The sequence below is a fragment of the Aulonocara stuartgranti genome (assembly GCF_965226115.1).
Source record: "Aulonocara stuartgranti genome assembly, chromosome: 17".
NCBI classification, from domain to species: domain Eukaryota; kingdom Metazoa; phylum Chordata; class Actinopteri; order Cichliformes; family Cichlidae; genus Aulonocara; species Aulonocara stuartgranti.
Window position 1 is genome coordinate 24,074,258 of NC_138953.1, and position 27,568 is coordinate 24,101,825.

General features: G+C 41.3%; 1 protein-coding gene and 1 long non-coding RNA gene across 2 annotated transcripts; one reads left to right on the forward strand and one right to left on the reverse strand.

The window, feature by feature from the left end:
- Positions 1 to 27,558, reverse strand: nup37 (nucleoporin 37). The gene is made up of 10 exons (XM_082510490.1): positions 27,280 to 27,558; positions 25,695 to 25,866; positions 25,493 to 25,614; positions 14,885 to 14,957; positions 14,593 to 14,687; positions 2,485 to 2,575; positions 789 to 964; positions 659 to 709; positions 281 to 374; positions 1 to 177 (listed from the first exon to the last, which is right to left on the reverse strand). The coding sequence occupies exons 2-10, from the start codon at positions 25,848 to 25,850 to the stop codon at positions 64 to 66; spliced, it is 972 nt and encodes a 323-aa protein (XP_082366616.1). The 5' UTR covers positions 25,851 to 25,866; positions 27,280 to 27,558; the 3' UTR covers positions 1 to 63.
- On the forward strand, positions 19,775 to 21,589 carry LOC309692209. The gene is made up of 3 exons (XR_014272245.1): positions 19,775 to 20,475; positions 21,135 to 21,216; positions 21,391 to 21,589. It is a non-coding gene; the product is annotated as an uncharacterized lncRNA (long non-coding RNA).
- Positions 27,559 to 27,568: the final 10 nt, after the last annotated feature.

The following is a 27,568-nucleotide window of genomic DNA, read 5'->3' on the forward strand; positions in this document are numbered from 1 at the left end:
TACTTGGAAAAATATTTTATTGAGCACAAACAGAAACAGGACGCAGGTTTCCACAACAGATTTCTACATCTCAGTCATCCAAAAGCAAAGCTTCCTGTCGCCGCCGACCACACAGAGCGGCAGCGTCCGGTGCCAACTGAGGCCTGATCCGACGGTCACCGACCCGATCGCCACCGGCTGTAACGACATGAGGTGTGTGACGTGAGCTGATGGAAATCACATTAAATTTAATTAAAAACAAAAACAAAACTCATAACAACTATGGAAAGCACACACAGACCTGCGGGTGGCCGAGATGGTGGATGATCAGCTGAGTGTTGATCTTTCCTGGACATCCCGTTGTGGCAAAGAGGTTTTCATTGGCTCGAGACCACCTGGAGAGAAGAACAAAGTCTTGAAAGCCTTCACACAATTGGAGAATTACTGTCTGAAATATAAAATCATCCTCCTGAAACTGACTTGTGTTAAGTTATGAAAGTTTCTTCTGTGATGCCAACCAATTCAGGTCTTTGTAAAAGACCAAAAAGAAAACTCCAAATCTTTCAATTTCAATAAAATTAAAATATTTTTTAGCGAATCACAGACTGACCAGATTTAAAGGAGAAACCTGAGCAGGTATGAACCGAAGCAATAAGGCTTATGGAAGAACTTTCCTCACCTAAACAGCCGTGCTTTATCGATGTGAGCTGGTCTTTTTTCTTGTGGGTAACTGCAAACAACAAAAAACGTGACTTAGACACATCCCAAATCAATACCTCGAGCAATATCAGCACCACACATCCTCTCACCTGGATCGAGTTATATCCCAGATCAGCCAGTCGCTGCCCGACACCCCGCCTACTTTGATCGTGTTGGTAAGGCACCAGTCTGCTGACATGAGCGGTTCGCTCTCCAGTGACAGGATGGCCTGCTGGGTGACCATGTCATAAAAGCGAATCGTCCCCTTCTTCTCTGCCACCATTAACTAGAGAGCACAGGACGTAATGAATGTAGCAAGGATTTCACAACACTTTGTACTTCTGCACCAAATTCATGCTTTATTCTGAAAGTGGTGCTCGTTTTGGTTGCAACAAAGGTAGCAAAGATGACACGGATGCATGGTGGGTCCTGGAGCACAACTAAACCTCTGTACCAAGGTTATATGAACAGAAAACAACTGGTATCAAATATCCTGTCGGTTCATAGAGATTTCCTAAAAATGATGGTACTTATTTTTATCATGGTTACATAAATGCCAGTGGACATATTTTACAGTATGGGCATCAAACACTGAGGCATCAAAACTCATCATTAAGGGTACCGTGAAGGTTGTGAAACGTCTTTATCAGGGAAACAATTAAGATGAGCTTTTTTTCAATTACATCTCTTCAGTGAGGTGAAGGCCAATCTCCTTCAACATGACTTTGAGAGTAATTCTCACCTTTAATGCCTCTTGATTAGAGTGTTTTAATTCTTTGTACGTTGGCTTTGTTAAGTCGTTACTTCGTAGCCTGCAGGCTCTACAAAATGGAACAACTCGCTTTCTGACAATAAAGAAATGGCATGACCACACCACACCTGTATTGGCCTCCCTATACTGGTTTCCAGTCCATCTCGGGATCCAGTTTAAAATTTTATTACTTGTTTTTAAGAGTCTTAGTGTTTTGGCGTAGAAGCTCTACACGCCTACCAAAGCACTGAGGTCTAGGAACCAATTGTTCTTGGATGTTACTACTTCCAGGCTCAAAGGCAGAGGCGATAGGACCTTTTCGGTGGTGGCTCCTAATCTGTGGAACAACCTATTTTTTCGCACAAGAGCTGCCCAATCATTCAGTCGTTTAATCTCACTTGCTTTCAGATCTACTTGAGCAGGACATCCTGGCGTTTGTTTTTGTGCAAACAAAGCTGACTTCTATTATTATGTGAGAGTTCTTCTTTCTAATTCAGATTTATGGTTTTTAGTGTATAATTTATTGTATTTTTATTGTTGACCCTATTAACTTTATGCAGTAGAAACCATATTTACAGAGACAGTGGTTTAGAGATGTGGAGCTTCAGTGAAATATATACTGATTTATGTATATCATGTGCAATATATCAGTTAAACTACAGATTAGAGCATGTCCCAGCATGCAACAGTATAGAAAGTAGAAATTAAGCATGATTAAACTCTGTTGGACTCTGCAACATTATGAAAGGATTTAAAAACTATATTTTTTTGTTTCTCACCCTCCTCTGTACACTTCAGCAGGCCTTTACCCACATGTGTGCTTTGGGCTCCACATCAAGATATTTCACAACAAAATCTATATTTGAATGTTGGGCAGAATCTTTTATTTGGCTTATCTAACCACCCACGTGAACTTCAAGTGTTTCTGATAACAATGAGGATGTCTCGGAGGAGTGAGGGCATCCATAAAGTTGACCTCACACCTGACCCTCCAACTGTAAACCATCTATACTACTCAGGTGTTTTACCTCAGCTTTAGAGTAGGCAACTCCTACCTTAAAGACTTCCTTTGGGTGCCAGCACACACTGATGCCAGGAGACTGAAGCCGGAAAGTAGCGCTTTCATTCCCATCCAGGTCCCACACCCTGCAGACATGAATTCACGTGGACAACAAAGATTAAAATGGACACCAACAAAATGCAGAGCGATCTCAGAGTGAGGCACCTTGTTTGACCCAGTTTGACTCACTTTGTTTCCAGAGTATTGGAACTGACACTGTGTTCGCAAGTGCTGTGAGAATTAATTGCCAAAACCTGTATAACTGTCTCATTATTGTGTAGGAGGTAAAAAAACACAGGGCTCTAATTATTTTTAATTAGTTGTGCTACGGATTGATTCAGTTTGACACGTGAACTGTTCTTGGCCTAAAATCCAAAAACAAAATCCACTACCTCTTAATTAACAGCAAAGATGGGGCTTTAGAGCAGGCGCCTAAAAATAGCATCGGATTTTGAGCCACCCTTAGCCCTTACATAACATTAGAATGAATTGACCTTCCAAAGGTTTCTTTCTCTGTAGTGCTAAATGCAAAAGCATAATGGCACACACAGCCTTGACCTTTGCAAATATAATGCCCTGAGTTTTCTTATTCCTATTAAGGCATGCAATGATCCAATATTTGGATGAGATATGGTTCTGTGTTTGCTGCAGCTGTGTATGTTTGCAGTAGTTATCAAACTCCCTCAACTTGCACCATCATCTTGTCTTGAGTGACGGGAGGGTGGAGCATGAAACTGCATGCAGATGTTGTGTTAAAGAGAGCCTAAAGGTTAAGCTCTTGATTTATCAGTTGTCTACATTCCAGCCTTCACTTGGTCATTTATCCAGACTCATGAACACAAGTAAACAAGGTCGAAATGGGTTACTGCTGGCTGCAAGCTGTCTGGACTGATCAGAATGCCTCCCTGGAAAGTTCTCTAGACATGCCCCTGGTAGTCCCAGAATTCACTGGAGAGACTATTAGATAAACCTTGCTAGCACTGGGTTGGACTCCCTTTTACCTTAAGAACTGCCTTAATTCTTCATGGCATAGATTCATCACACAGTTGCTGCAGATTTGTCAGCTGTAGATCCATGATGTCATTCTCTCATTCCACAGCATCCCAAAGAAGCTCTTTTGGATGGAAATCTGGTGACTGTGGAGGCTATTAGAGTACAGTGAACTCACTGTCATGGACATGGTGCATTATCCCGCTGGAAGTAGCCATCGGAAGAAAGGCACACTATGGTGTTTAAACAATGCTCAATTGGTAGTAAAGAACCACAAGTGTTCCAAATAGATATACCCCCACACCATTACACAATCACCACTGGCCTGATAAGTTAATATCAGACAGGATAGAATCCAAGTTGGTTGGTTGGTAAAACCAACATGGGTCATGTTGGTTTTACCAAATTCTAACCCTTCCATCTGAATGTCAGAGCAGAATCTGGGACAGACCAACGTTTTTCTAATCTATCGTCTAATGTTGGTGAGCCTATGTGGGTTGCAGCCTCAGTTTCCTGTTTTTCGCTCAGAGGAGGGGTACCCAGTGTGGTCTTCTGCTGCAGGCCACCTGATGCGCGTGCAGTTCGTTCAGATATACTTTTCTGCATTCCATGGTTGTAGTGAGTAGTTATTTGAGTTACTGTCGGTTTTTTGTTTTGTTTTTTTGTCCTATCAGCTTGCAGCAGTCTGGCCATTGTCCTCTGACATCAGCAAGGCCGTTTTGCACAAAGACCTGCTACTTACTCATATATTTTCTCTTTTTCAGACCCATTCTCTGTAAACCCTAGAGATCGCAGATCAGCAGTTTCTTAAATACTCAGACCAACAACCATGACACGTTCCAAATCACCTTCTTCACCATCCTAATGCTTGGTCTGACCATATCTAACTAACTAAATGCACTGAGTTGCCTCCATGTGATTGGTTGATTAGATATTCATGTTAATAAGCAGTGGAACAGATTTAACCAATAAAGTGGCTGATGACCATATATCTCATCTGGGCTGATGGTGTCTCAGAATCTCTCAGAAGACACAGGGAAAAAACATCTGGGCAGAAGGACGTTCAGAATACCTCGGTCTGCCTGCCGCTACTATAACCTCTTTGGAAGTGTGAAAGGAAATGGATGGATGGATATTGTTCCTGTTGATTTGACTCTTGTTGTCTTCTGCAGTGTTGGTCAAGTTACTTGAAAAAAGTAATCAGTAACTAATTACTGATTACTTCCCCCCAAAAGTAATCCCATTACTTTACTGATTACTTATTTTCAAAAGTAATTAGTTACTTAGTTACTTTTTTAAAAAATGATTTACAACCTGAATAGGTAATAAAGCGATCGATCTTTCAGCCCAATTCTATTTTTTTCTGCATAACCCATCATATAAAATGTAATCAAATGAAAAAGTCTCTTTTTAAAACTTGTTTTATTAGTTTTAATCTTTTAACTTTACGCATGAAGCAAACATTAAATTATATGCAACATTCTCTGACTGGAAGAAATTTGTTTAACATTTAAACCTATTTTCTGCATATTCCAGCACATAAAATAAAATTTGTTTTTGTGTTTACACTCACTCTTTCAAATAAATGCAGGTAAAACACAGCAGAAAATAAATAAAATCAAGGACTCAGCGGTCCTGTTGCTCTATTTTCACCTGTATAGCAGGAGTGGGGCAGGCGGAGGTTTGCCCTGGTGCAGGTGTGTCGTAGCGGTCAGTGGAAGGATCTGGGAGTTTCATATTCCCGTGGCAGTGTACTGTCCGTGCTTGCTCGGAAGTTTAGGGTTTTTTTCGCTGTAAAAAGAATTTTTCTTCCCACGCAGTGAACAGCGGACACTAATGTTTTTGTCACTTTTTATGGAATCAAACTTAAAGGTCAGTACTTCCACGCTTTAAACGCTGCACGCTCATACTCTCTCCCGCACTCGATATATTATCCATTGTTGATCTGCACACAGCTGTTGTCACGAACGTCGCACTTGCTTACGTCACTGTCATGAGACACGCAAAAAAAAAATCACGGTTTTAGTAACGCAGTAACGCAGCGTGCTTACGGGAAAGTAACAGTAATCTAATTACCGTTTTTGCAATAGTAATCCCTTACTTTACTCGTTACTTGAAAAAAGTAATCGGATTACAGTAACGCGTTACTGCCCATCTCTGGTCTTCAGCACGAAATTTGGTTAGCTGTATTTGTGAGTTGCTGGTTGTTGTTGCTATAAAGATCACAGCAGCAAAGATACCCACTAATGCCAGACTGGTGAATCGTGTTGGAGTGCCTTTATTTTTCAATAAATCTGCAGCTTTGTGGAAACATGCCTGGCTTTCACAGTAAAAGGCTGGTGAGTAAATAATGGGTGGCGTCTTTTCACTGAAGTTCATGGTTTCCTCTAATCTGCAGCAGGGTACAGCTGTCTTCATCCTTTTCCAGGGAAAATGGGCTCTTTTCTCAGATTTGGGCCTTCAAGCTTCGAAGACAGACAGACTTATACTGGACTCTTACAGAAAAAACGCCAGCGTCAAATTACATTGAGCTATGACAGCAGGGGCAGAGGAAGGTGGGTTGGAGTGGAATGGAGGTAGGGGGCTAAGCACCCTCGCCTGAGTTGGTGTTATGCTCCACTTGCATTACAGCAAATGTTTCGCTGTGGGCGGCCCGCTGCCATTCATTTTCTGTGGAATACAGCGTAGGGCGGCGAAACGCACGTCAGCTGGGGAAGCGTGGCGGAGAAAAGTTGAACAGCATCCTACCTTATGCAAATGAAACAGAGAGCTCTGGAGGATTAGGACCAATCTTAATTAGAGTATGGCTCCAGCAGCTAAATAAGATGTATGATCGCAAAAGCAGCTCAGCAACACCACGGATGTAATGAATCACTTGGACCGAGAGAGCTGCGGTTCCTGAGACCTGGATCTACGGTTAACCACATCTGAACTAGAAGAAAAGGTGGAGATGGGGGCACAGGGAAGGCTGCAAGTGTTTCTGGGAATATAAAACAAAGTCTTGTGAAGCATGGGAAGGCGCTGACTGATGAGGTCATGCAAAAGACATCATGTAATAAAGTACCTCCAAAGACTATCTAAATGTCAAGTGTGTTGTTGGAGAGATTGATGTCCTCAGTGGTGCGGTGTAGGGGAGGATATGCCCCGTCTCAGATGAAGACCACAGTAAACACTCAACTTTTCCTGCCTCGTCTCCCGTGCAGGCAGTAGGATAGGGTGCTGTCAAAACTCTAGGCTTCTCTCCTCTGCCCATGTGCAGCCTGGGCCTCCATTGTGGAGAACGAAGGAGGGGGGGGGGGGGGGGAAAGAAAAGAGAGAGGAAAAACCCCCAGACCACATGAGGAAAACAACGACTAAACCCTATTCTTTTAGACCACTAGCCAAGCAGAGCTCAATTGCACGCTACACCACCAACGGCCAAACTGCGGTCAACCGCTCTCCCCTTCAAATGGAGAACGCCAGCTCCCCAAAAAAACATAACCTCTGCCGAATGAGGTGAAAGACATGAGACACGAAAACACGCGTCACCTCTTCTGATAAAGCACTGTTATTGCATCACACTACATCAAGCAATAACTCTCTGCTTCCATGTACAACAACAGAGATGAAAAGGACATTGGAAGTGATTTGAGTGAGCAAACAATAAGGTTGGAGCGTTGTGGTTTTTTGGGGTTTCGGATAAATGAAGGAAACGGGAAATGCCGTTAGCACTGTGTGACCCGATTTGTTTTAGAGAATAGAATAAATAATCAAAGGTGAGAAATAAGAATCATATCTCAGGTACCTTGAAGGGTCACTACATGAACAGGGAACACAAATATATATGGCTAACAAACTGAAAAGTCAATATTTGGTGTGACCTCCGTTGTTCTTCCACACAACCTGAACTCAGTTACTAAGTAGTCTCCAGGAATAGTTCTCCAGGCTTCTTGAAGGACATTCAGAGCTCTTCTTTGGATGTTTCTGCCTTTTCTTCAGTTGTCTGTTAAGATGATGTTGAGGTTCAGGCTCTGGGGAGGCCGATCCATGACTGATGGTGTTCCCTTGTGTGTTTTTCTATTCAGGTATGTTTTTACTGCATTGGCAGAGTGTTTGAAATCATTCAAGCTGTTGATAACCAGAAGCTTTCCAGGTGGTTTTGTACGGTGGTTAAAAATCTGACAAGATCCCCACCATCACTGGCTGAAATCAAGCCCCAAAACCATGAAAGGGCTTTCACCATGTTCTACAATGGCTCCAGATACTCACTGTTGTACCTCTCTCCTAAAGCCGTACATATTTCAAGTTTGGATCCATTACTTCGTCAGTGCAGTGATTTTCAGTGCAGTTCTTGAATAATTTGGCATACCTCAGCCTTTCTCCCGGTTTTCCTTCCTTTAGAATGGCTTCTTGACATTCATCCTTCCAGTAACACCATTTCTGATGAGGCTAAAAGGACAGCTGGAACCATATACTGTATATAAAAGATGGACATGGCTGTTTTTTGTGTGTTTTGTTTTTGTTTTTGTTTTTTTCATAAAGCCCCCAGGTGGCGATAACTATAATTGCAAAAATATTTCAGTTCCTATATAAATCTATGAGAAAATATCAGTCAGGCACAATGTCTGTAATTTGACAAATCTGTTAGCAGGGAGCAACACTGAATCTTGATAATCTAGAAACATCTAGCTTCTTCTTTATAAGCTAAGACTGATCTAAAAAAACATGTGGTCCAGATTGTGAAAAGGTGGCAGGAATGCTCTCTTAAGACCCAGAAACAACTGAGAAAGGTGGAAAATGTTGGTTAACGACTTATTTAGTTGTTGACAGAGCGAGAAACAAAAAAAATGTATTAAATGTTTTATAAAACTTACATATCTATACTATTGCTAATATATATTGTAATATATCTATATCACTAAAGCACTTCTGGATGGATGCAAACTGCATTTCGTTGCCCTGTACCTGTGCATGTGCAATGACAATAAAGTTGAATTCTATTCTATTCTATTCTAAAAATAGCATTTCTTACGCTCTACTGACTTTAAAACACATGATCACACAGGATTCACACAATTTTCCCAACTTCCAAGATTACTTATTTTTTTTAAAAAGGCAGTAGTAATGGAAGCTGCCCACATTAACAGAATATCCACCTTTATGTAACTAAAAGTGTTGAATAAGGTCAGGTTTGTAATCCATGACAACAAATTCAGAACATGTTGAGTGGGTGGGGTTACAGAGGGTTATTTGAACTAATCTTATAGGGACCCAATAAGGTTGAGAACCAGTAATCGAGGACAGGCTATCACAGTACTGTAATTTTTTCTCCCCTTACACAAGATGAGGGATTGAGGAAAAAGCAAACGGATTATCAGTGAGAACAGGATATACTGCTTTAAACCATACACATAATGCAGCAGCAGCAGGTGGGCGTTTTCCTGAGTTCAGCGGTGAACTCAGTCAGCCCCAAATCCTCTCAGAACCCTGCAGTGTGCCCTCGTGATCTCTAGGTGGCATAACCCACACCCTTTCCACCTACACTGACACCATGAGTTGTTTAGACTACATGAAGCAAGACTCCATCTCTGAGGAAGTGCAGTCTGGTTCCCCACCTTGCTGCTCCAGCGTCAGGTTGCATACTGGAAACAGCAGAGGTCCCACAGCTGCAGGGGACAGTGATGACAACAAACTTATAGTAGAGGCACTCCAGCCAAAGCTAACAGACTGATGGAGAGGTCATGAGTCTATACATGCAGATAGAAACCTCCCTCCCTTTCTTTCCTGTTCTCATATCGAGGCTCAGTTTGTGTGGGCTGACTGGAAGGTCGTCTCCTGTTAACTTGATCTATCCCTTGTTCCTCCTCTGTCTTCCTCCTGCGTCCCATATTTTCTCAACATGACAGAATTTAAATCTTTCAGCAGAGAGAGCGCACTCCTGTTTTCTCTGGACACTTGGCAGAGGGAGCGGAGGAATAGAGTTGAGGAGACTTGTTCAGATGTGAATGGACAGGGGGATCACTATGCTGCTGATAGTCAAAAACGGACCGACTAAAAGCCTGTGAGAGACAAAGTCATGGTTACAAACCCATTTCTAAAGCGTTGACACTCCAGCGAACCATAGTAAGAGCCATTATGCACAAATTGAGAAAACTCGAAACTAGAGCAGGGCGATATGGCCAAAAATATTTATCACGATATATATTTGAAAATTTGCGATAACGATATAACTGACGATATAATTGATGCGAGACAAAATACAACTCCACAACATTACTAGCGCAAAAAGACAACCTTCCATTTATTTTCACTTCAACAAGAAGCTGGTTTTTATGTACATTAAAGCTTTATAAAAATGTAACCGTGCAAATGCAAATTCCTTGCTGACAGTTTAACCAAAAGGCATTTCCAGTAGAAATGTGCTGACATATCCTGAGCATAACCATGTATAATATCCACTGAAGTTAAAAAGAGGTGCTTTGCAACATTAAACTGCAGTGTGCAGTACGTATTTTTCGGACCATAAGGTGCACGGGATTATAAGGCACATTAAGCGAAACAAAGCAGTCAGATAAATCAAACTTTATTAAACTCATTCTTCTTGCTTCCTCCACTTCTGTACCATTGATTCATTAATGTTGAATTCTCTGGCAGCTGCTCTATTCCCATGTTGTTGCAGTATATTAATGACTAACCTCGTATTGTGGATGGATTATCTCAGTTGTTCTCCTGACTGAAGATTGGTCCGTTTACAGCATCCTGCCATGCGATTGCATTTGTCTCTAACCATGAGGAACCTTCAAGCTAACTTTTATAAGTGGAAAAGTGTTAGTGTTCGTCCTCCAGCTTCACTGTTTATGTTATGCTAACATAGCTGTGTCGCTAGCGATCACGTAGCACATCATTATATACCAGCTAGCCCAACTTCAGTAACCCTACAAACGTCCCTGCTGTTTAGTTTCCTGTCTTCATTTATGTTGGAAGTGATAGCAGAGATGTACGTTTGAATTTTTTCAGAAATCTCTCAGTCAGAACATGCTATATCATGCTTAGGCAACTAGCGAAACTAGCAAGCTAACTTCCGCTAGCTTCCTGCTAACTTCTAACTCCGATAAATGTAATAAATTTTGTTTTAATGGATGCCTGGAAGCTAAACTTCATAGTTACACCTGGTAAAGCAGCAATGCTGATCGTTTTACTAAAGATGAAAGAATTTAGACAGTTTTTAACGCTCAGTGATGCTGCAGTGTTGTTTGACCTGAAGCATACAGAGTTTAGGACCCAGATTACTCCCAGATTTAAGAGCATCTTAGTCCGACAAATACGACAATAACGATGGCCGCTTGCATGTTCTGCAAAAAAAATGTGCTTTGTTGTGTATCTGATGGACAAACACCAAACCAGTTCCACATCACGGAAGTTGCACCATTTTTACAAACCAATTCTGGTTCATCTGTTTCACTCAACAATCGGCCATGTGCGTATGAAAACAAAGGCACTGCGCATGCGCGTTTTACTCCCATTCTATCGCGATATTTCATTTTCCTATCGTTGCCTAACATTATACCGGTATTACCGTGAACGGTATAATATGGCCCAGCCCTACTCGAAACAGCGGTGAACCTTCCCAGGAGTGGCCAGCCGACAAAAATTACCCCAAGAGTGCATCGATGAGTCATCTAGGAGGTCACAAAAGAACCCAGAACAACAGCTAAAGAACTGCAGGCCTCAGTTGTCTCAGTTAAGGTCAGAGTTCATGATTCAACAATATGAAAGAGACTGGGCAAAAATGGCATCCATGGGAGAGTTCAAGAAGAAAAGCACTGCTGACCAATAAGAACAAAAAGGCTCATCTCAAATTTGCCAAAAAACATGTTGATGATCTCCAAGACTTCTAAGAAAATGTTCTGTGGACTGACGACACAAAAGCTGAACTTTGTGGAAGGTTTGAGTCTCGTTACATCTGACATAAAACTAACACAGCAGTTCATAAAAAGAACATCACAACAACAGTCAAACACGTTGCTGTGAGTGTGCTGGTGAAGGGCTGCTTTGCTGCTAGATTAACTTGATGAAAACATGAATTCTGCTCTCTTCCAGAACATTTCTGACCATCAGTTTATGACCTGAAGCTCAAGAGCACTCAAGTTACACAGAAGGACAATGATCTGAAACACACGAGCCAAGTCAAAGTCCAGACTTAGAACTGATTGAGATGCTTTGGCATGACCTTAAACAGGCCAAAGCATCTGGAAAACCATTCAATGGAGTTGAAAAAAAACCAAACAACTTCTGTTGTAAACTTCTGTAAAGAAAAATCAGCTAAAATTCCTCCACGATGATCTGAAAGACTCTATGATAACTGATGTTTGATAACTAATGCTTAATTGCAGTTCTTGCTGCCAAGAGTGGAACAACCAGTTATTCGGTTTAAGAGGCAATTACTTTTTCCACACAGGGAGGTAGGTTTGGAGATCTAATATTAGTATTTGTTTGATGATGTGTAAGAAGTAAGTGTGACAAATACGGAGAAAATCTAAGAAATTATGCCATAATTATATAAAAAATATATAAATACTTTTTCAAAGCACTGTATATTAAAAAAAAATGCTGGATTATAATGCAGTGTGACTCTCAAGACAAAATCATACAATACTAATGCAAACACACATAGTTTCACAATAAATTATTGGAAAAATATCCTCCACCTCAGAATCCACATCAACAGATATTAATAGCATTTTTTTATACTTCAGAATATGAGATTAAACTCTCTCTTAATGGCAGCATGATAAAGGACTGTCTGCGATGTGGCAGTAAATGCCAATAAGGTATTGTGGTTAGCTGCATGCCTGGGCTTTCATATCTTCCATTCACCATCCATCCATTCACTTCCGCTTATCCTTTTCAGGGTCGCGGGGGGCGCTGGAGCCTATCCCAGCTGTCATAGGGCGAGAGGCGGGGTACACCCTGGACAGGTCGCCAGTCTGTCGCAGGGCCAACACACAGAGACAGACAACCATTCGCACTCACATTCACTCACACATTCACACCTAGTGGCAATTTGGATTATCCAATTAACCTATCCCCACAAGTTGCATGTCTTTGGACAGTGGAAGGAAGCTGGAGTACCTGGAGGGAACCCACGCAAACACGGGGAGAACATGCAAACTCCACACAGAAAGACCCCGGCCTGATGGTGGAATTGAACTCAGGACCTTCTTGCTGTGCGGCAACAGTGCTAACCACCGTGCCACCGTGCTGCTTTCATATCTTGGTGTTTTGAAACCAGACACGAAAAGCAAGGCATGGCTCTACCTGTGTAAATAACAACAAGACAGGAAGGACTTAGATAATGCTCTTAAAATTATGATAATCTTCACTTTTTATTTGATAAGGCCTGAAACTAGCAACTGAGATCATAAAGCCATGTGGAAAGTGTTTACTGAGGTCACAGAGCAAGGGAAATGAGTTTCAAATATACTTCTATAACACTTGAAGTCTTTCAGCAACCAGACTAGCCAGTAAAAAAAAAATGCATGTTGAAGGTATTTCTGCTTTGGATTCACTGCCTGGAAGATATCAAAATCTGGATGTCAACCAACTTTCTCTAACTGAACAACAATAAGGTTCCATTGCTCTGGAAAGTTCTTTGCACCAAGTCCTGCTAACCCATCACCCTCACCAGCTCCCAGTCAAGGTAAGTCTCCTGTAAAATCCTTCTTCTCAGCTACAAATCCAGTAATTATCAGAACCTTCTCCTCCCCTACACCCCATCCCGGACACTGGATTCCTCAGTTAAAGGTCTACTCTCCATTCCCACACCAGACTCCCTTCTGAGATCTACAAGGCCTCGCGGAGGTCTTCATAGAGAAACATAGCTACATATGCAGTCTACAGTCAGGTCTGAAAAACGAAACTTTTTCTTCTTTCTATTAGCCAGAAGGTGTCGACTCAATCAGGTCCAACTGTATAAAAAGACAAGCCTACTCCTAACCCAATTTATGACTTGATTGACGTTTCTCATGTGATGTTGTGCGCATATTATATATATAGCTGTATATCTCAGATTTCTGTAAAGTTATTTATTTCGTATAGTTTTTCATATTTATATCCTGTTCATATCCTGTACATAGCTTGTACTCACTACAGCCTGTACATACCTATAGTTATAGAATATTCACAACATACTTCATACCGTGTACATTATAACATACCATAATAGACCCATTTCTGTAATATACTCACATATCTATATTATTGCTAATATATATTGTAATATATCTATATCACTAAAGCACTTCTGGATGGATGCAAACTGCATTTCGTTGCCCTGTACCTGCGCATGTGCAATGACAATAAAGTTGAATTCTATTCTATTCTATATTATTCAAGATATTCCCCAACTGGTTGACATAAAGAAGAGTATGATTTGGTGCATGAAGTTGTTACTATGTGTCCACAGTCTTGATTTACATAGTCACCCCTTATTCCATGACAGGTGGTGTAAGTGTAGCTATTTTCATCTTTATATCCAGTCCGTTATCTCCAACTACCTGCATTTTTTTGTTTGAATCTAAAAATATTAGAGTTTCTACACTGCTGCTGCCATTTGAAACAAAAAGCAACACTAGCTGAAATAACTAGCTAAAAGTATATGACTTAACTACCTCCAGGACAGCTAATACTAACGGCTATGTGGCTGAAGTGGGCATCCAGAAGTAAAAGCTAAATGACGTGCTTGTATGTTGCAGCAGAACCAGCCTCACAATGTTACAGGGGTTGTCCCCGTGGTGACCCCAGCTACTGATACACTTTTTCCCCTCCTCTCGCCTTAATTGAAAAGGAAATTTTGGGGACCCTGTTACGGGACACCCACCCCCCTTTAGAGAGAGGAAAATCTTTCTGCAGCTAATTGGATTTCCATATTTAACCAATTAGCTAGAAAAGCTACAAAGCAGCTCTGTGCTTACGCACAGTCACACTGGAGCATGTTGTGCTTAGCATCGTGTTTCACTGTGGAAACACTGTCAGAACTTTCTGCACCATTAACAGAGAACAGAACTGAAAATCAGAAGCTGGGAACACACACACACACGCACACACACACACATGGAAATAAAACGGGTTCGACCTGCAAGTGTGGTCATCACTGACGGAAGCAATTTGTTTCCCCTCCATGGGCTCGAACACCAAATGGTTAATGTAGCTGGTGTGACCCTCCATTACCTAGTGACAGCATTGGAAAAACAAACGTGTGAACAAAAACAGAAAATATACCAATCAATAAGTTGTTAAATGAATGTTTTGTAGCAGTTTAACTACTTCCTCTATCGCTAAGCACTGAACGTCAGCACTAAGCAGCGCAAGTTTGATGCCTAATGACAAGCGCAGTTGTGGCCAATGTGCTCCAGATGTTGCATTACCTTGACTTCATGCCTATCCTGAAGATCAGAAGTCAGCAGGCGTAGCTTTCTGTCAGCTGCAGCCGTGCACAACCTGCAAAGAGAGGACATAAAAACACAGAGTGAGCATCAAAACAGTCAGACCGATGACAAACGACATCATGCAACCACCTACACTGACACCTCTGGATGAGACTGTGTGTGTGTGGTAAAAACTTGGACGCCGATCAGTAGAAACACTGCCAGGGAGATTCTGATTGCAAGCTAAGATAAACATGTAGAAAAATAAGAATCCTCACGCCATTTGTGCACACTTCTGTTCAAAAAAACCTGTGCAGAGCCAGGCAGAGGACTTTCCCCTCTAATCAGTCCTCGTATACCAGCGCCTGCAATTATTCACACAATTACACTAACTCACTTATGACAAGAAAAACACACACATATCACCAGAATAAACAGACAGCAGTTCACACATTTTCGAGCACAGGCACAGATGGATTTGGCATGATGTCACTACAAACAGCCTTAACGTGCTCCAGGGTTTTACTGCTACAGTAGATTAGATTATATTAGGACAGGCCCTCTCAACCTGCGTATTAGTGTTTGTTGTAAAACATGGAACACACGCTGGCGTTTTGCCTTTTTTTAAATTAAATGTCAAAGCCATTCCCATTGAATAAAAAGGGGAAATTCCAGTGAATTTTTGTTTTGTTGACATAAACTCACTCTACCTCGTGCCATCATTTTAACCCCACAGAGGCTGAAACAGGATAGGTTTTTGAAAGTGAGAACATCTTTGAAAGGTCTGCTTGACCAAAATTAGCAGAATCTTGGCTTAATGTTTTACATTAAAAAAAGAAGCTACATTTAGAGTCTATATACTGTATGCATATGTGAATGTTTTCCCCTTTCATCTTGTAATGACATTTATGAATCCCTGCTTTATTGTGGTGGGGAGGTCTGTGCCCCACTGATCCCAGGAGCTATGTTGAGGGGGCATTTGCTCCTAGTTGGGTTTTGCAAGGCAAATTGGTCCTGGGCAAGAGACCAGACAAAGAGTGATTCAGACGACCCTTATGAACAAGAGAACAAGGAGCCAGTTTGCTTTGCTCAGGATAGGGTTACCAGGGCCCCCTGGAATCAAGCCCGGGGAGAGGGGTCCAAGAAAGAGTGCCTGGTAGCCGGGCCTTAGCCTATGAGGGCCAGTTGGATGCAGGCCAAAGACAAAATATGGACCTGGCCTTCTGTGGGTCTGCAACGCACAAGAAGCACCACATGGGTCCAGTAAGTCAGACAGTAGTTATGGGTGCAAGCCCAGTGGTCTGACCCGAGCGTCCCAGTGATTCCAGGAGCTATGTCGTCAGAGAGAGAGAGAGATCGCATCTCCTGGCTGGCTTGAGAACACCTTGGTGTTCCCCCAGAAGAGCTGAAAGACGTGGTCAGGGAGGTCTGGGCTTCTCTGCCTTGGGTGTATTTGATATCCCCCATGTTGGCGTTCTTCCTGAATCATCACAATTAATCTTGGTCAATCACAATGTTATTAGTTCTGTGACATGGAAAAAAAATTGCCAATGTCCACTCAGGAAAAAGAAAATGTAAAAAAAAAACAAAAAAACAAAAAATAAAAACATGGCTGTTAGGGACATGGTTAGGGTTTGGTGTGCGGTGTGATGGTGTGTCAATAACACCAAAACAATACATCGCAAAGTGATAACATCATATCACAATGTTAACCTTGGTGTTCGAGGAACAAAACCAACGCAGGATATCAGACCATGCCTCTTCTTAGACTCCCCCCATTTTAATGCTATTGAGTCTCTTCTTACATTACCAACACTGCAACTTATCCTGCCTAACCTGGTTCAGGTCGTTTGGGCAGCAGCGATGTCCAAACCTCACTCTTCCCAACCACCTCCTGCAAAGTTTCCATAGGAACACCGAGCCATTCCAAGATCAGAGATAAAATCTCTCCAGCGTGTCATGTGTCTGCCCCCTGACCTCCTTCTGGTAAGATATGTTTGAACCACCTTAGCTGCCTACTTTTGATGTGGAGGAGTAAGAACTGTGGTTTAGTTTTTTTATCTGACAAAGCGAGGCTGAATTAAACCAAACGTAAATAAAATGTCAGGATAAAATACTAATAAAAACCAATCACAAAATACAAAACTATAATAACTCTTTGTGAAACAATGAAAGCTCCTGAGTAGAAGATTACCAGATAGACCCCAAGAATTGGAATTAGAGCAGGGCAATATGACCAAAAATATCTATCACGATATACATTTGAAAATTTGCGATAACGATATAACTGATGATATAATTGACACTAGATAAAATACTTTACAACTCCTCAACTTTATTAGTGCAAAAAACCCCCAAAAACATCAATGTATTTTGCACTTACACAAGCAGCTTTTTAAATGCATTAAAGTTATATAAAAAATTTAAAGTGCAAATGCAAATCCTTGCTGACAGTTTAACCAAAAGGCATTTCCAGTGGAAATTGGCCGACATATCCTCAGCATAACCATGTATAATATCCACAAAACTTAAAAGAGGTTATAAACACATACAATATGGTAATATTGTATGTGTTTCACTCAGCGAGGCACCTGCCTACTATAGCCATAATGCTCCGACAATACATCAAGCGGTGTGGGTTCGTAGCTTAGCAAAGTCGTACTGAAACATTTGACAGATTTTCGAGCGCCGTGTACCACATAAAATCGTTTCGAGGTCAGTAAACACAACCAGAATTCATACATAAGGCACACGGGATTAAAAGGGACACTGTCGACTTTCAGAAAGATCAAAGGATTGATTTTAAGTGCGCCGTATCTCCCAAAAAACACGGTAATAACGACGGCCCGCTAGCATGCGCTACCAAAAATAGTGCTTTGTTGTATATCTGACGGATGAAAGCTAAACCAGTTCTACACCACTGAAGTTGCAGCATTTTTACAAACTAATTCTGGTTCATCCGTTTCATTTAACGATCCACTTTCGCTCTTCTCATTCTGCGTTGCAGCCATGTGCGTATGCAAACAAAGGCACTGCGCATGCGCGTTTTACCCATATCCTATCGCGATATTTCATTTTCTTATCATTGCCCAACATTACACCGGTATTACCGTGAACGGTATGATATAGCCCAGCCCTAGTTGGAATTATAGGATAATACAATATCCATCAGTTATTTATTTGTCAAAGTACTTCTATTATTTGCTGAAAAGAAATTTAGAAAATACATTTAATAAAAAGAATACATCCTTGCAAATATACCCATGCATGCAGCAAACTAGGATGCCAAGCTGAAGTTTTAAAATATGTTCTGTGCAAACTACAGAATATATTAGCATGTAATTTACTGATGCATGTCTGTTTCTGGTTGCCTAGTGATCCAAGCTGCAATCATCCCTGAGGGCATCTGAGGGTAAAATGCCACAAACATGAACTTTAGCTTCTCTGGTTTGAGCCTGGTTGGGGGTCTTTGTTGTCATGTCATTCTCATGTCCCTCTGCCCATCTTCTCTTTGTGCCTTTAACTCTCTGATAAAGGCCAGCATGTTGTCCACTGTATATAGTAAATGACAGGCAAGGCTGAAAAATGTGTGTGTTCAGTTGAAGTCTGTGGTTTTAATAGTCTCCAGGCTTGTTCTCATTATAAGCTGCTGTGGTGGCAGCTTGAGGCCCCTCTTCTCCCCTCTCTGTTACTCTCTCTGGGCCCCCACTTGAGGCAAACCCGTGAGAACGTTGTACTTTTCCTGGAAGGCACAGCTACGTGCAGCCTGAAGGGAGGGATGGAACCTGAGTGGGTAGTCATCAGCGCAATAACAAGTGCGCACGTCACAGGGCTGGCTCAAGGGTCCTGTGGAGTAAACCACAGAAGGCCAGCTGCTTTTCCTTTTCAATTACAGAAAGGCTAAACACCTCCAGGGGGACCACGAAACCTTCCCATCCACCGCCTCAGGCGAAAACTCTTGCTTTCTAACAATCTTTGCTTGGGCTACTTCCCTCCTGTCCAAAGCCACCTGAAACAACTTTGCTCACATCCTGGCATCTGCAGTGTGACAGCAAGAGGCAGTGATGACTACTTTCACTGGCTGGTGTGCTTTCTCTGCAAATGTCTCTTCTCTGGTCCCAAAAACTGTGTTTACAACAGTGACCCTGTTATGTTAAAAGACGTAAATGTCTAATGTGGAAGTGAAAGTTGGCTGGAGACCTTCTAATCCTGCCTCATCATGACCTCTCACGTAACAAGAGGCCCATGACCTACAGATGAGCTACAAATGTCCAACCAAATGCCTTTTGCTAATAAGGCATCAGTTACATTGGCTTAGACACTGTCAACCATCTGTTGCTTGGGTAAGATTGTGTATATATTCCAACCGGTTAATAAATAACATTGCTGAACTTTTTCTATTTCCAGTTTGCATTACATTTTGTTTAATTTTACAGTCACTCACCTAGTAGTTGGCAAGCATTCGCAGACCTATATGGAAAACTACAGGCAACTGTGGCAACCTAAACAACCTAAGGAACCACTGGAGCTGGTGGTCATATCACATGAAAACCTACAGGCAACTGCAGGAATCTGCTAGCACACCGGTCCCCAACCCCCGGGCCTCGGACCGGTACCGGTCCGTGAGTTGTTTGGTACCGGGCCGCGAAAGTTGAGGCTCAGGTGTGAAATGTATAGTTTTCAGAGTTTTTATCGGTTTTCAGCGTTATTTTGTTATCGTTTGTATCGTTAACTCGGTTTTCCTTGGTGTTTTCACGTGTGTTATGAATAAATCTTCTTTATTTTGGTACCGGTACTAGTTTTATTTTGTTGTATTTATCCGTGACACCTTAAAGACCGGTCCGTGAAAATATTGTCGGGCATAAACCGGTCCGTGGTGCAAAAAAGGTTGGAGACCGCTGTGCTAGCATACACAGCATACACAAAAAGGGTTACGCTGGGGGTAGGGGTGGGCGATATAAACGATATATGATGGAAACGATATAAATTTGGCTAACGATAGAGATTTTGACTATATGCGCTATTGCGATAGCGCATGATGATGATGTCATCAAGCTGCGCCTGTTTTGGTAGAAAGCATCGTAGCGGCTACAACCATGTCACAGCAAAGAGATGAAGCACTTTTGAAATATGGGGAAAGCCAAAAACTGCCCTTCCTCCACTTCCGTAACATTGATTCATTAATGTTGAATTCGGAAGCAGATTTGTGTCGTGAAAAGGCCAAAACGCCTGAAACGCGCGTCAGTGTAGCGCGTTTCAGGCGTTTGACTTGCGAAAAAAAACACGCGCCTGAGTTTTTGTGTTGCATTTTGTGCATACGCGCGTTTCGCATCTACCGCTGGAGTTGGAAAAATCTGAACTCCAGCGTCAAGTTGCGCCGCGACAACCAATCAGGAGCCTGGTGACGTGGCTGTGACCTAGGTCAAAGGGGCAGATCCAGCCAAAGCCCTTCATTCTTCAGTGGAGGGGAAGGCTAATCAATGCTGTTGCAAACAACCCAGAGCTGTACGACACCAGCTGCTTTCTGTACCGAGACAGGAATATAAAGGACAGAGCTTGGAGGAAGATATGTGAAGAGATCGGGCAACCTGGTAAGTTCATTCATTTCTCTTTTGAAAGTTTTCACTGACCTGGCAAGCTAGCAAGCCACCGCTATTTTCCCATGGACGTACAAATACCGTTCTGCTTTTATGCATGTTGTCATATAGGAATATATTTTGTTTATTAATAAACAGCACACAGTGGTCCCGCTGTTCATCCGTCACTGCCTCGCTTTTTCGCTGATTTTTTTTTTTATTGCACAGTACAGCATTGCATTCTGCAGCCTGATTGACAAATCTCCTCCGTGCCGTGTCTCCTGCGCGTGGCAAATTTATCATGTTTGGTTTTGATAACCATCACGTCCAATAGAAAAAAAAAAACCGCACAAAAACACCCATAACTATGACCCTCATTCGGAAATAGACACCTGCACCGCAAGGGAAAAAGGCGCACGAAAGTGGCAGGCAGATGAAGACAAAACGCGGCATAATAATACTTTTACGTTTTGCAATCTACAAAGGTTTGCACTTTGAGAATCAATTGTGAGAACTGTGACCAATGTTCATGTGTGTGGGGAAAACAGTGTACGAAGTGCGTGGCCAGGGCCTAGTGTTTCTGAGAACCCCTGCTGCAATAAATGATGGACCACTGTATATACTTTCTCTGATTATTATATTCAACCTGTTAACATTTAATACTGTATTGATAGAGACAACTGATTCTGCAGCAGAGCATCCCCTGTTGCTTCTCCTGGCTCCCCAGTCCCTGAGCTCCTGCTGCTGCACCCACAGGTATGTACAGCAAGCACTGATAGCTTTTTACTCGGTTGGATTCCCTTGTGATCACCTTTACTAAATATCTACAACTAATCTGATTATATCCTGTTTTTTGTTTTTGTTTTCAATGTTGAAATTAAAATCTAGTAGCAGCCTTCTCATTTCTTTGTGTTTTGTGCTGTTTTACAGGTCCTCAGAGGAGGACGGCTCCGAGGCAGATGAGGGACGGTCCATCGGCGGTGGAGCTGGCCATCCTGGAGTCCCTGAAGAGGCCACACCAGTCTCCAATGGAGCATTTCCTCCTCAGCCTTGTTCCTGCGCTGGAGAGCAGCTGGGTCCTTTTTATTCCTGTCTCTCTGTAAATACTTATATTTTATATATTTATGTTTAATGTTTTTCTGTTCGAGAATTTTAATATTGTTTCAAATAAATTTTTATAATGACAAATGTCTCTAGTTCACAGCAAACGTTGGCACACGACTTGACATGTAGAATTTATTTCATATTATACTAATGACAAAATATACTAATACAGTGGGATGCAAAAGTTTGGGCAACCTTGTTAATAGCCATTATTTTCCTGTATAAATCGTTGGTTGTTACAATAAAAAATATCAGTTAAATATCATACAGGAGACTCACACAGTGATATTTGAGAAGTGAAAAGAAGTTTACTGGATTTACAAAAAGTGTGCAATTTTTTTTAACAAAATCAAGCAGGTGCATAAATTTGGGCACCACAAAAAAAAGAAATGAAATAAATATTTAGTGTATATCAATGTGTGTGTCTCCTATATGATATATGGGGTGCCTTTGTCTGGATGTGCTTCCCATCCAGAGCTGCACAGCACAGAGGGAAGTTTCAGCGCTCCTGGAATCCCTCTGTGATGGACCGCCAGTCTCCAGGTGAAGGCACAGCCATGAAGTCGTCCACTAGACAGTCCCAGATGGACGTCGCTACCTGGGGGGTGATCTGACACACCGACTCTGTAACTGAACGCTTGGAAGGAGTCCCCGGTGACAAGGAACCTGGACAAAATTGTTCAAAATCAGTATTATGTGTACTGCAGTTACAAAATACATTATTCAAATTCCAAAATACTTTTGTGATGTCAGATTTAAATCACAAAACTTGAATCTTACATAAAACATTTTGTAATTATAAGGATAATTACAAAATGTATATTAGATAATATCTAAAACAGTTGTGTTTTGTTTTAACTTTAACATATCATAATTTGATTGGTAGCAACTTTCACAACTACAGTGAGCCAATCACTCATAATTCCTAAACATGTCAATCAGGTAGGAATGAAGTAAGACATTAATAGAAATAAAGAGTTTTATGTTGACATGTAGCCCTTTCCTTTCTTATATCATTAATATTTTTGAAAAATAAATCTGTGATAAGACATAGCTTATCAAGATGGAACCATGCAACTAAAGATGAACCAAACTGTTCAGTTTTATCTAACTCTCAGTTTTAATAAAGGCTGGTGACCCCTGTTATAGAGTCTGACAGCTGCAGGGATTATATACAAATATTCAACTATACCAGAATTAAACCAGGTCTAAATAAAAAAAGGAGTGAGTATCACTACTAGGGCTGCTCAATTAATCGAATTTTAATCACGATTACGATCTGGGCTTTCAACGATCATTAAAAATGACTGAGCCGATTATTAGCCCCTCCCTCATGCTTTACTCTCGCGCTGCTCCATGTGGCAAATCAAGCGCACTGCTCTGCATTTCGAACACGCGTCACAACAATTAAGAGGACCCGAGGGAAGCTCGGAAAGCTAAGCAGAAGTTATTTGGAGAGGAGTGGACTGCCGTTGGTTGAAAAGAGAGGTACAAAAAAAAAAAACTTAAGTGGTGTGGAAACATTATGGCTTCGCGGAGTCAGACGTGGATCAAGTAGACACAGTGTGTAAACTTTGCTATGGTGTCGTAGCTGCACCACAGAGCAACACTGCAAAGTTCACATTTTTCATTTATTTCTTATATTGCAAACATTTGCACTGTTATCAGTATTTGCACACTATTTTATATTATTTTTTAAAGTCATTATTCAATACATTGTTATTGTTAAACCTTTAAAGCCGGTCAGAGCAGCATGCTCGTTTTGTGTAACTATTTTTAAATCCCTGTAGAACCTGAACGCTAAGCTAGCACAATAAATTTTTTTCCATATGAAACCAGAGGAGTTGTACTTACATCTTATGCCATCAGCTTGTCCTCGGTCACGGTTTCCTTCCACATATAGCTTTGCAAAAATTGCATAAAAAGAGCTTGCAGGAACAAAAACATAATATTCCAGAAACACGCTTTGCCGATCCGATCAGCTGTTCTTAACACTTCCCACACTGAAAAAGACGTCAACGTGAACTATCGCAAGTGACGTCATTTTTGCGGAAAATGTAGTTTTTTACTTGTAGGCCTTAGAACTCGAATTGCACTGCTGGAAATAGTTTATTTTGATGCACATGCACATTCTTTGCAAATTTGCATCATAGGATTGTTTTTTTGTTTTTCCTGCAGTATATAAAAATTGCTGTATCTCCAAAAATAAAACTATGAAGACAGTCAAAATAAATTTCCTGTTGTTGTAAACTATTTTTTGCAACTTTTTTGTATTTAAAGTTTTGAGGGATAAACCTCTTAAATTTCTCCAAGTAGAAATATATGTAAAAACAAAAACGATTTTCAATTTTTTTGTAGTTTATTGCACTTTTTTGCAATTAATGTAGTTACTATGGACTTAGTGCATACACATTTTTAAAATATGGGCTATAACAGTTGTATTGATGTATAGCAACTTGAAATGCTCCCACAAATGGCACTACAGCATGTAAAAAAAAATAATATAAGCTCTGGCGGACGAAATAAATATCGTCAAATAATCGTGATCTCAATTTCAGTGAAAATAATCGTGATTATCATTTTTGCCATAATCGAGCAGCCCTAATCACTACAAAGATTAACCCACAGTGGTCCTAATGCTACAGTTTGATATCAGTAAACACCAACGGCATTCATTGATAGCATAGCACATCCATGTTAGCAGTCTATAAACGATAGTTTAGCATATTAGCACAGGTATCAATAAAGGACTACCGTATTAAACACTTTTACTAACCTCAGGCAGACGGACAGGCGCTCTGCAGGTGGGATTGAGCGCCTGTAGTTGGTGTCTAGGCGGGCGATGCTTGGACCAGCGCGGGCCGCAGGTCCTCAAACTGGGCGAGGGAAAGACGGCGATATCGCTGTCATCGCCTCATCCAGGCGCAGCTCCTGAAGCAAGTGGTGAAACTCACCAAACTGCTCACGCGTCTGGAGGACCTGATGGACCCAGGTACGGCGAGGACGTCCTTAACGCCGCTGCTCTGCTCTCCACAGTAAATAGAGAAGGGAGACTCTCTCTTCAAGCGCTAGCTCGACAGCTGCCATCTAGCAAAGATACCGGTCTGGCACAACTTCCTCCCACATTTCCGGTTCACGCGCGTCAAAGTATGCAATTTTGAGGCGCGATGGATTTTTCTTGGACACGCGTCGAGGTGCGAATGTGCACGCGTCAAATTAGGGGCGTTTGGGGCGTTTTCGTTCGCGTCTATCGCGTTTGGTGTGAACACACCGTTAGTGTTCGTTTGACTTTGGGACCTGAAGTGGATGGAGTTTTGGACCCAGATTACTCCGCGAAGCTCCTCACTACGGCAGCCATAATGCTCTGACAATCCATCAAGCAGTGCGGCTTACCAAAGTTGTACTAAACATTTTTTAACAGATTTCTGCACGCAGAAATCGGTTCGAGGTCAGTAAGCACAACCAGAATTCATACATAAGGCACGCTCTCGATTTTTGAGAAAATTAAAGGATTTTAAGTGTGCCTTATAGTGTGGAAAATACGTTATACAGAAGAAAAGAATATATCGTGATATATATCGTTACCGCACATGCTTGAAATTATATCGCGATATAAATTTTAGGCCATATCGCCCAGCCCTAGCAGGGGGCAGTTGATTTAACCCAGCGAAAACCAGAAACATCAGATGAGAAACTTCAATCAAGCTCAAAAGTGACCACCCATGTTTTGAATGTCTTCAGCTCCCGAAGCTGAACATGGGTGTCTTCATTCATGTTTCAGAAAGCGCTTACATGAAGAGTTTTAAACAAGCCACCGAGCTACAAAGTGAACGATGTTAATAAAAAGACTTGATTTGGATATAAAAAAACAAAACAAAAAAAAAAACAGAAGAAGGCCAAAGCACGTGGAATGCAAGTGGCCTAGTACCTGATAGTGGGTATCCTGTCCAGCCGAGACTCGGGGCTCCAGGCTAGAGCATCGACACGCAGTTCATGGTGAAAAGCTCGAAGAACATTGAATTCAACTCCCTCGACCTCCACATCCTCCTCCTGTAGGAGCAAAGTTGCATTCAGAGAAGGAAACAGATGTGCACTCAGTGAACCAAAACACGTGAGACTGTATCTCTAACCTGGAAGAGGCAGGTGCCCACCACCACGTACTGGTTTCCACCATAGGCCAGGAGAGATGCCGGGGTACCGGAGCTGAAGGGACTGAACTCCACCACATGAACAAAGTCGTCACATGGCACGGTGTAGCTGGGACTGTGGCTTGAGTCCTCCTGCATGTCGCGCGTACTTCCACTGAAAGAATCAGAAGGATAACCGATAGGAAATGATTAGGATGATCATCAATACCTGTTGTTTAAAACCACTTTTAAACAAGAACATCAGTTCATTGATCAGATTATTATCGGTAAATGTACCAGTAGTCATGATAAATGTGATAATTAAAAGTCTCAACACTACATATATGATGATATTAAGCTATTTTGTTAAAGGTTGTGTTTAACTTGATTTTTAACTGATTAACTAAACAGGTTCCCAACTTTTGGGATAAATAACATTAGGTTTGTCTTAACGCTTAAAGGTAAATCAATGGGCTTCTAATGAAAAGGCACAAAATACTCAGGCACAAAATAAATGTTGTGTTAATTGTAATGTCTTAAAATCAGTCAGTTCTGTTAAGTGTTTGAGCACCTTAGATGTGGCAAATGGAGTTGTTATTATATAGCGTTTTTCTACTCTACTAGAGCAGTCAAAGCTCTTTATACAACATGCATCATTCACCCATTCAAACAAGCACTTGTTTCTACATCTATCTTTCTAACATTCACACACATTCATACATCATACCTACATACTCTACCACCTGAGCTACAACCACTTGTTGTAGCTGTACATCATGGAGGTACAACACACAAATCTGCTGCAACTGATGCCATTATATCAAGAAAATTTCCAGGAACTTATTGAATGTATATTTTTAAAAAGTCTAGACTGGATTTTATTTCAGTCAACTAAAATTGTTTTCAGGCCTACTTTTATCTTAGTTTTTGTTAACTACACTAGTTGGGGATTTATAAACCCTCTTTTGTATCTTGCAGATAAAAAATAAAGTTAAACTTAACTAAACTAAATCAGTATTTTTGCTTATGTTCAATAAAAAAAAAGGAAAAAAAGTCTGCAGGGTTACAGTTGCTAAGGATCCTAAAAACCAAACGTCAATCAAAGACTTTCTTGTTTTTCATATCCCAGTAGTTACAGACTCATGCACAGCAAGTAGGACGCAGCTGGACTATGTTTTACCAAACTACATTGATCAACATTAGATTCGGCGCAGTTAATATACACACAGAGTCCCCCCCTTTTTAAACTTAGTACAAATGCAGACAGTGCTTAAAATTGTATTACTGCTTATGAGTTAAGTTTTTTCTCGCTAAGTTGCAACAAGGTCGTTTATTTTCATGTTATTTCTGTAAAGGAAAACTAGGTGAATATGATATCTCAGCTAAACTAGTGTGGCTTTTGTGGAAGAATAATAATAATGGTAGCATGTCACCAGTCTAGAAGCAAAACGTGCTGCTGGTTTAAATGCGGAAGCACTGCTTGTCGTTTTTACCAGTCAAACCGCAGCCTGGCAATGTCGTAGCTAACCCTTACTGGTGAAGGTCTATCTAAACTCAGAACACAGCAGTAACTGATAGACTTTACTACCTTATTTTCAATGAATCCCTTGAACGAAACGCTGCCCGCGTTTGAGATGTTTTCAATCTTCTTCCGATTACGACACGGAACGTACCATCGAGTAGAAATGTCAGAGGGTGGTTGGGTATTAGTTATGGCGACAGAAATTTTTGGGGAGAAAGTCTAAACCACTTTAGAAAATCCATAAGCGTTACTGAAAGATTTTATTTGAAACACGTCCAATGACACGAACTTATAGCTAGCTGTCGAGTTTTAGAATTGAATATCTCTACGAAAAGAAAAATCTCACCCCCGCTAT

Bases quoted from the DNA above. Each gene is read 5' to 3' on its own strand.
- nup37 (XM_082510490.1), bottom strand. From the start codon at position 25,850: ATGCAGGAGGACTCAAGCCACAGTCCCAGCTACACCGTGCCATGTGAC. The intron at 25,615-25,694 runs GTTAGAGATACA...TTGCTCCTACAG, and splicing joins TGGGCACCTGCCTCTTCCAG to GAGGAGGATGTGGAGGTCGA. The intron at 14,688-14,884 runs GTAATGCAACAT...TGCTGTCACTAG, and splicing joins AGGATAGGCATGAAGTCAAG to GTAATGGAGGGTCACACCAG.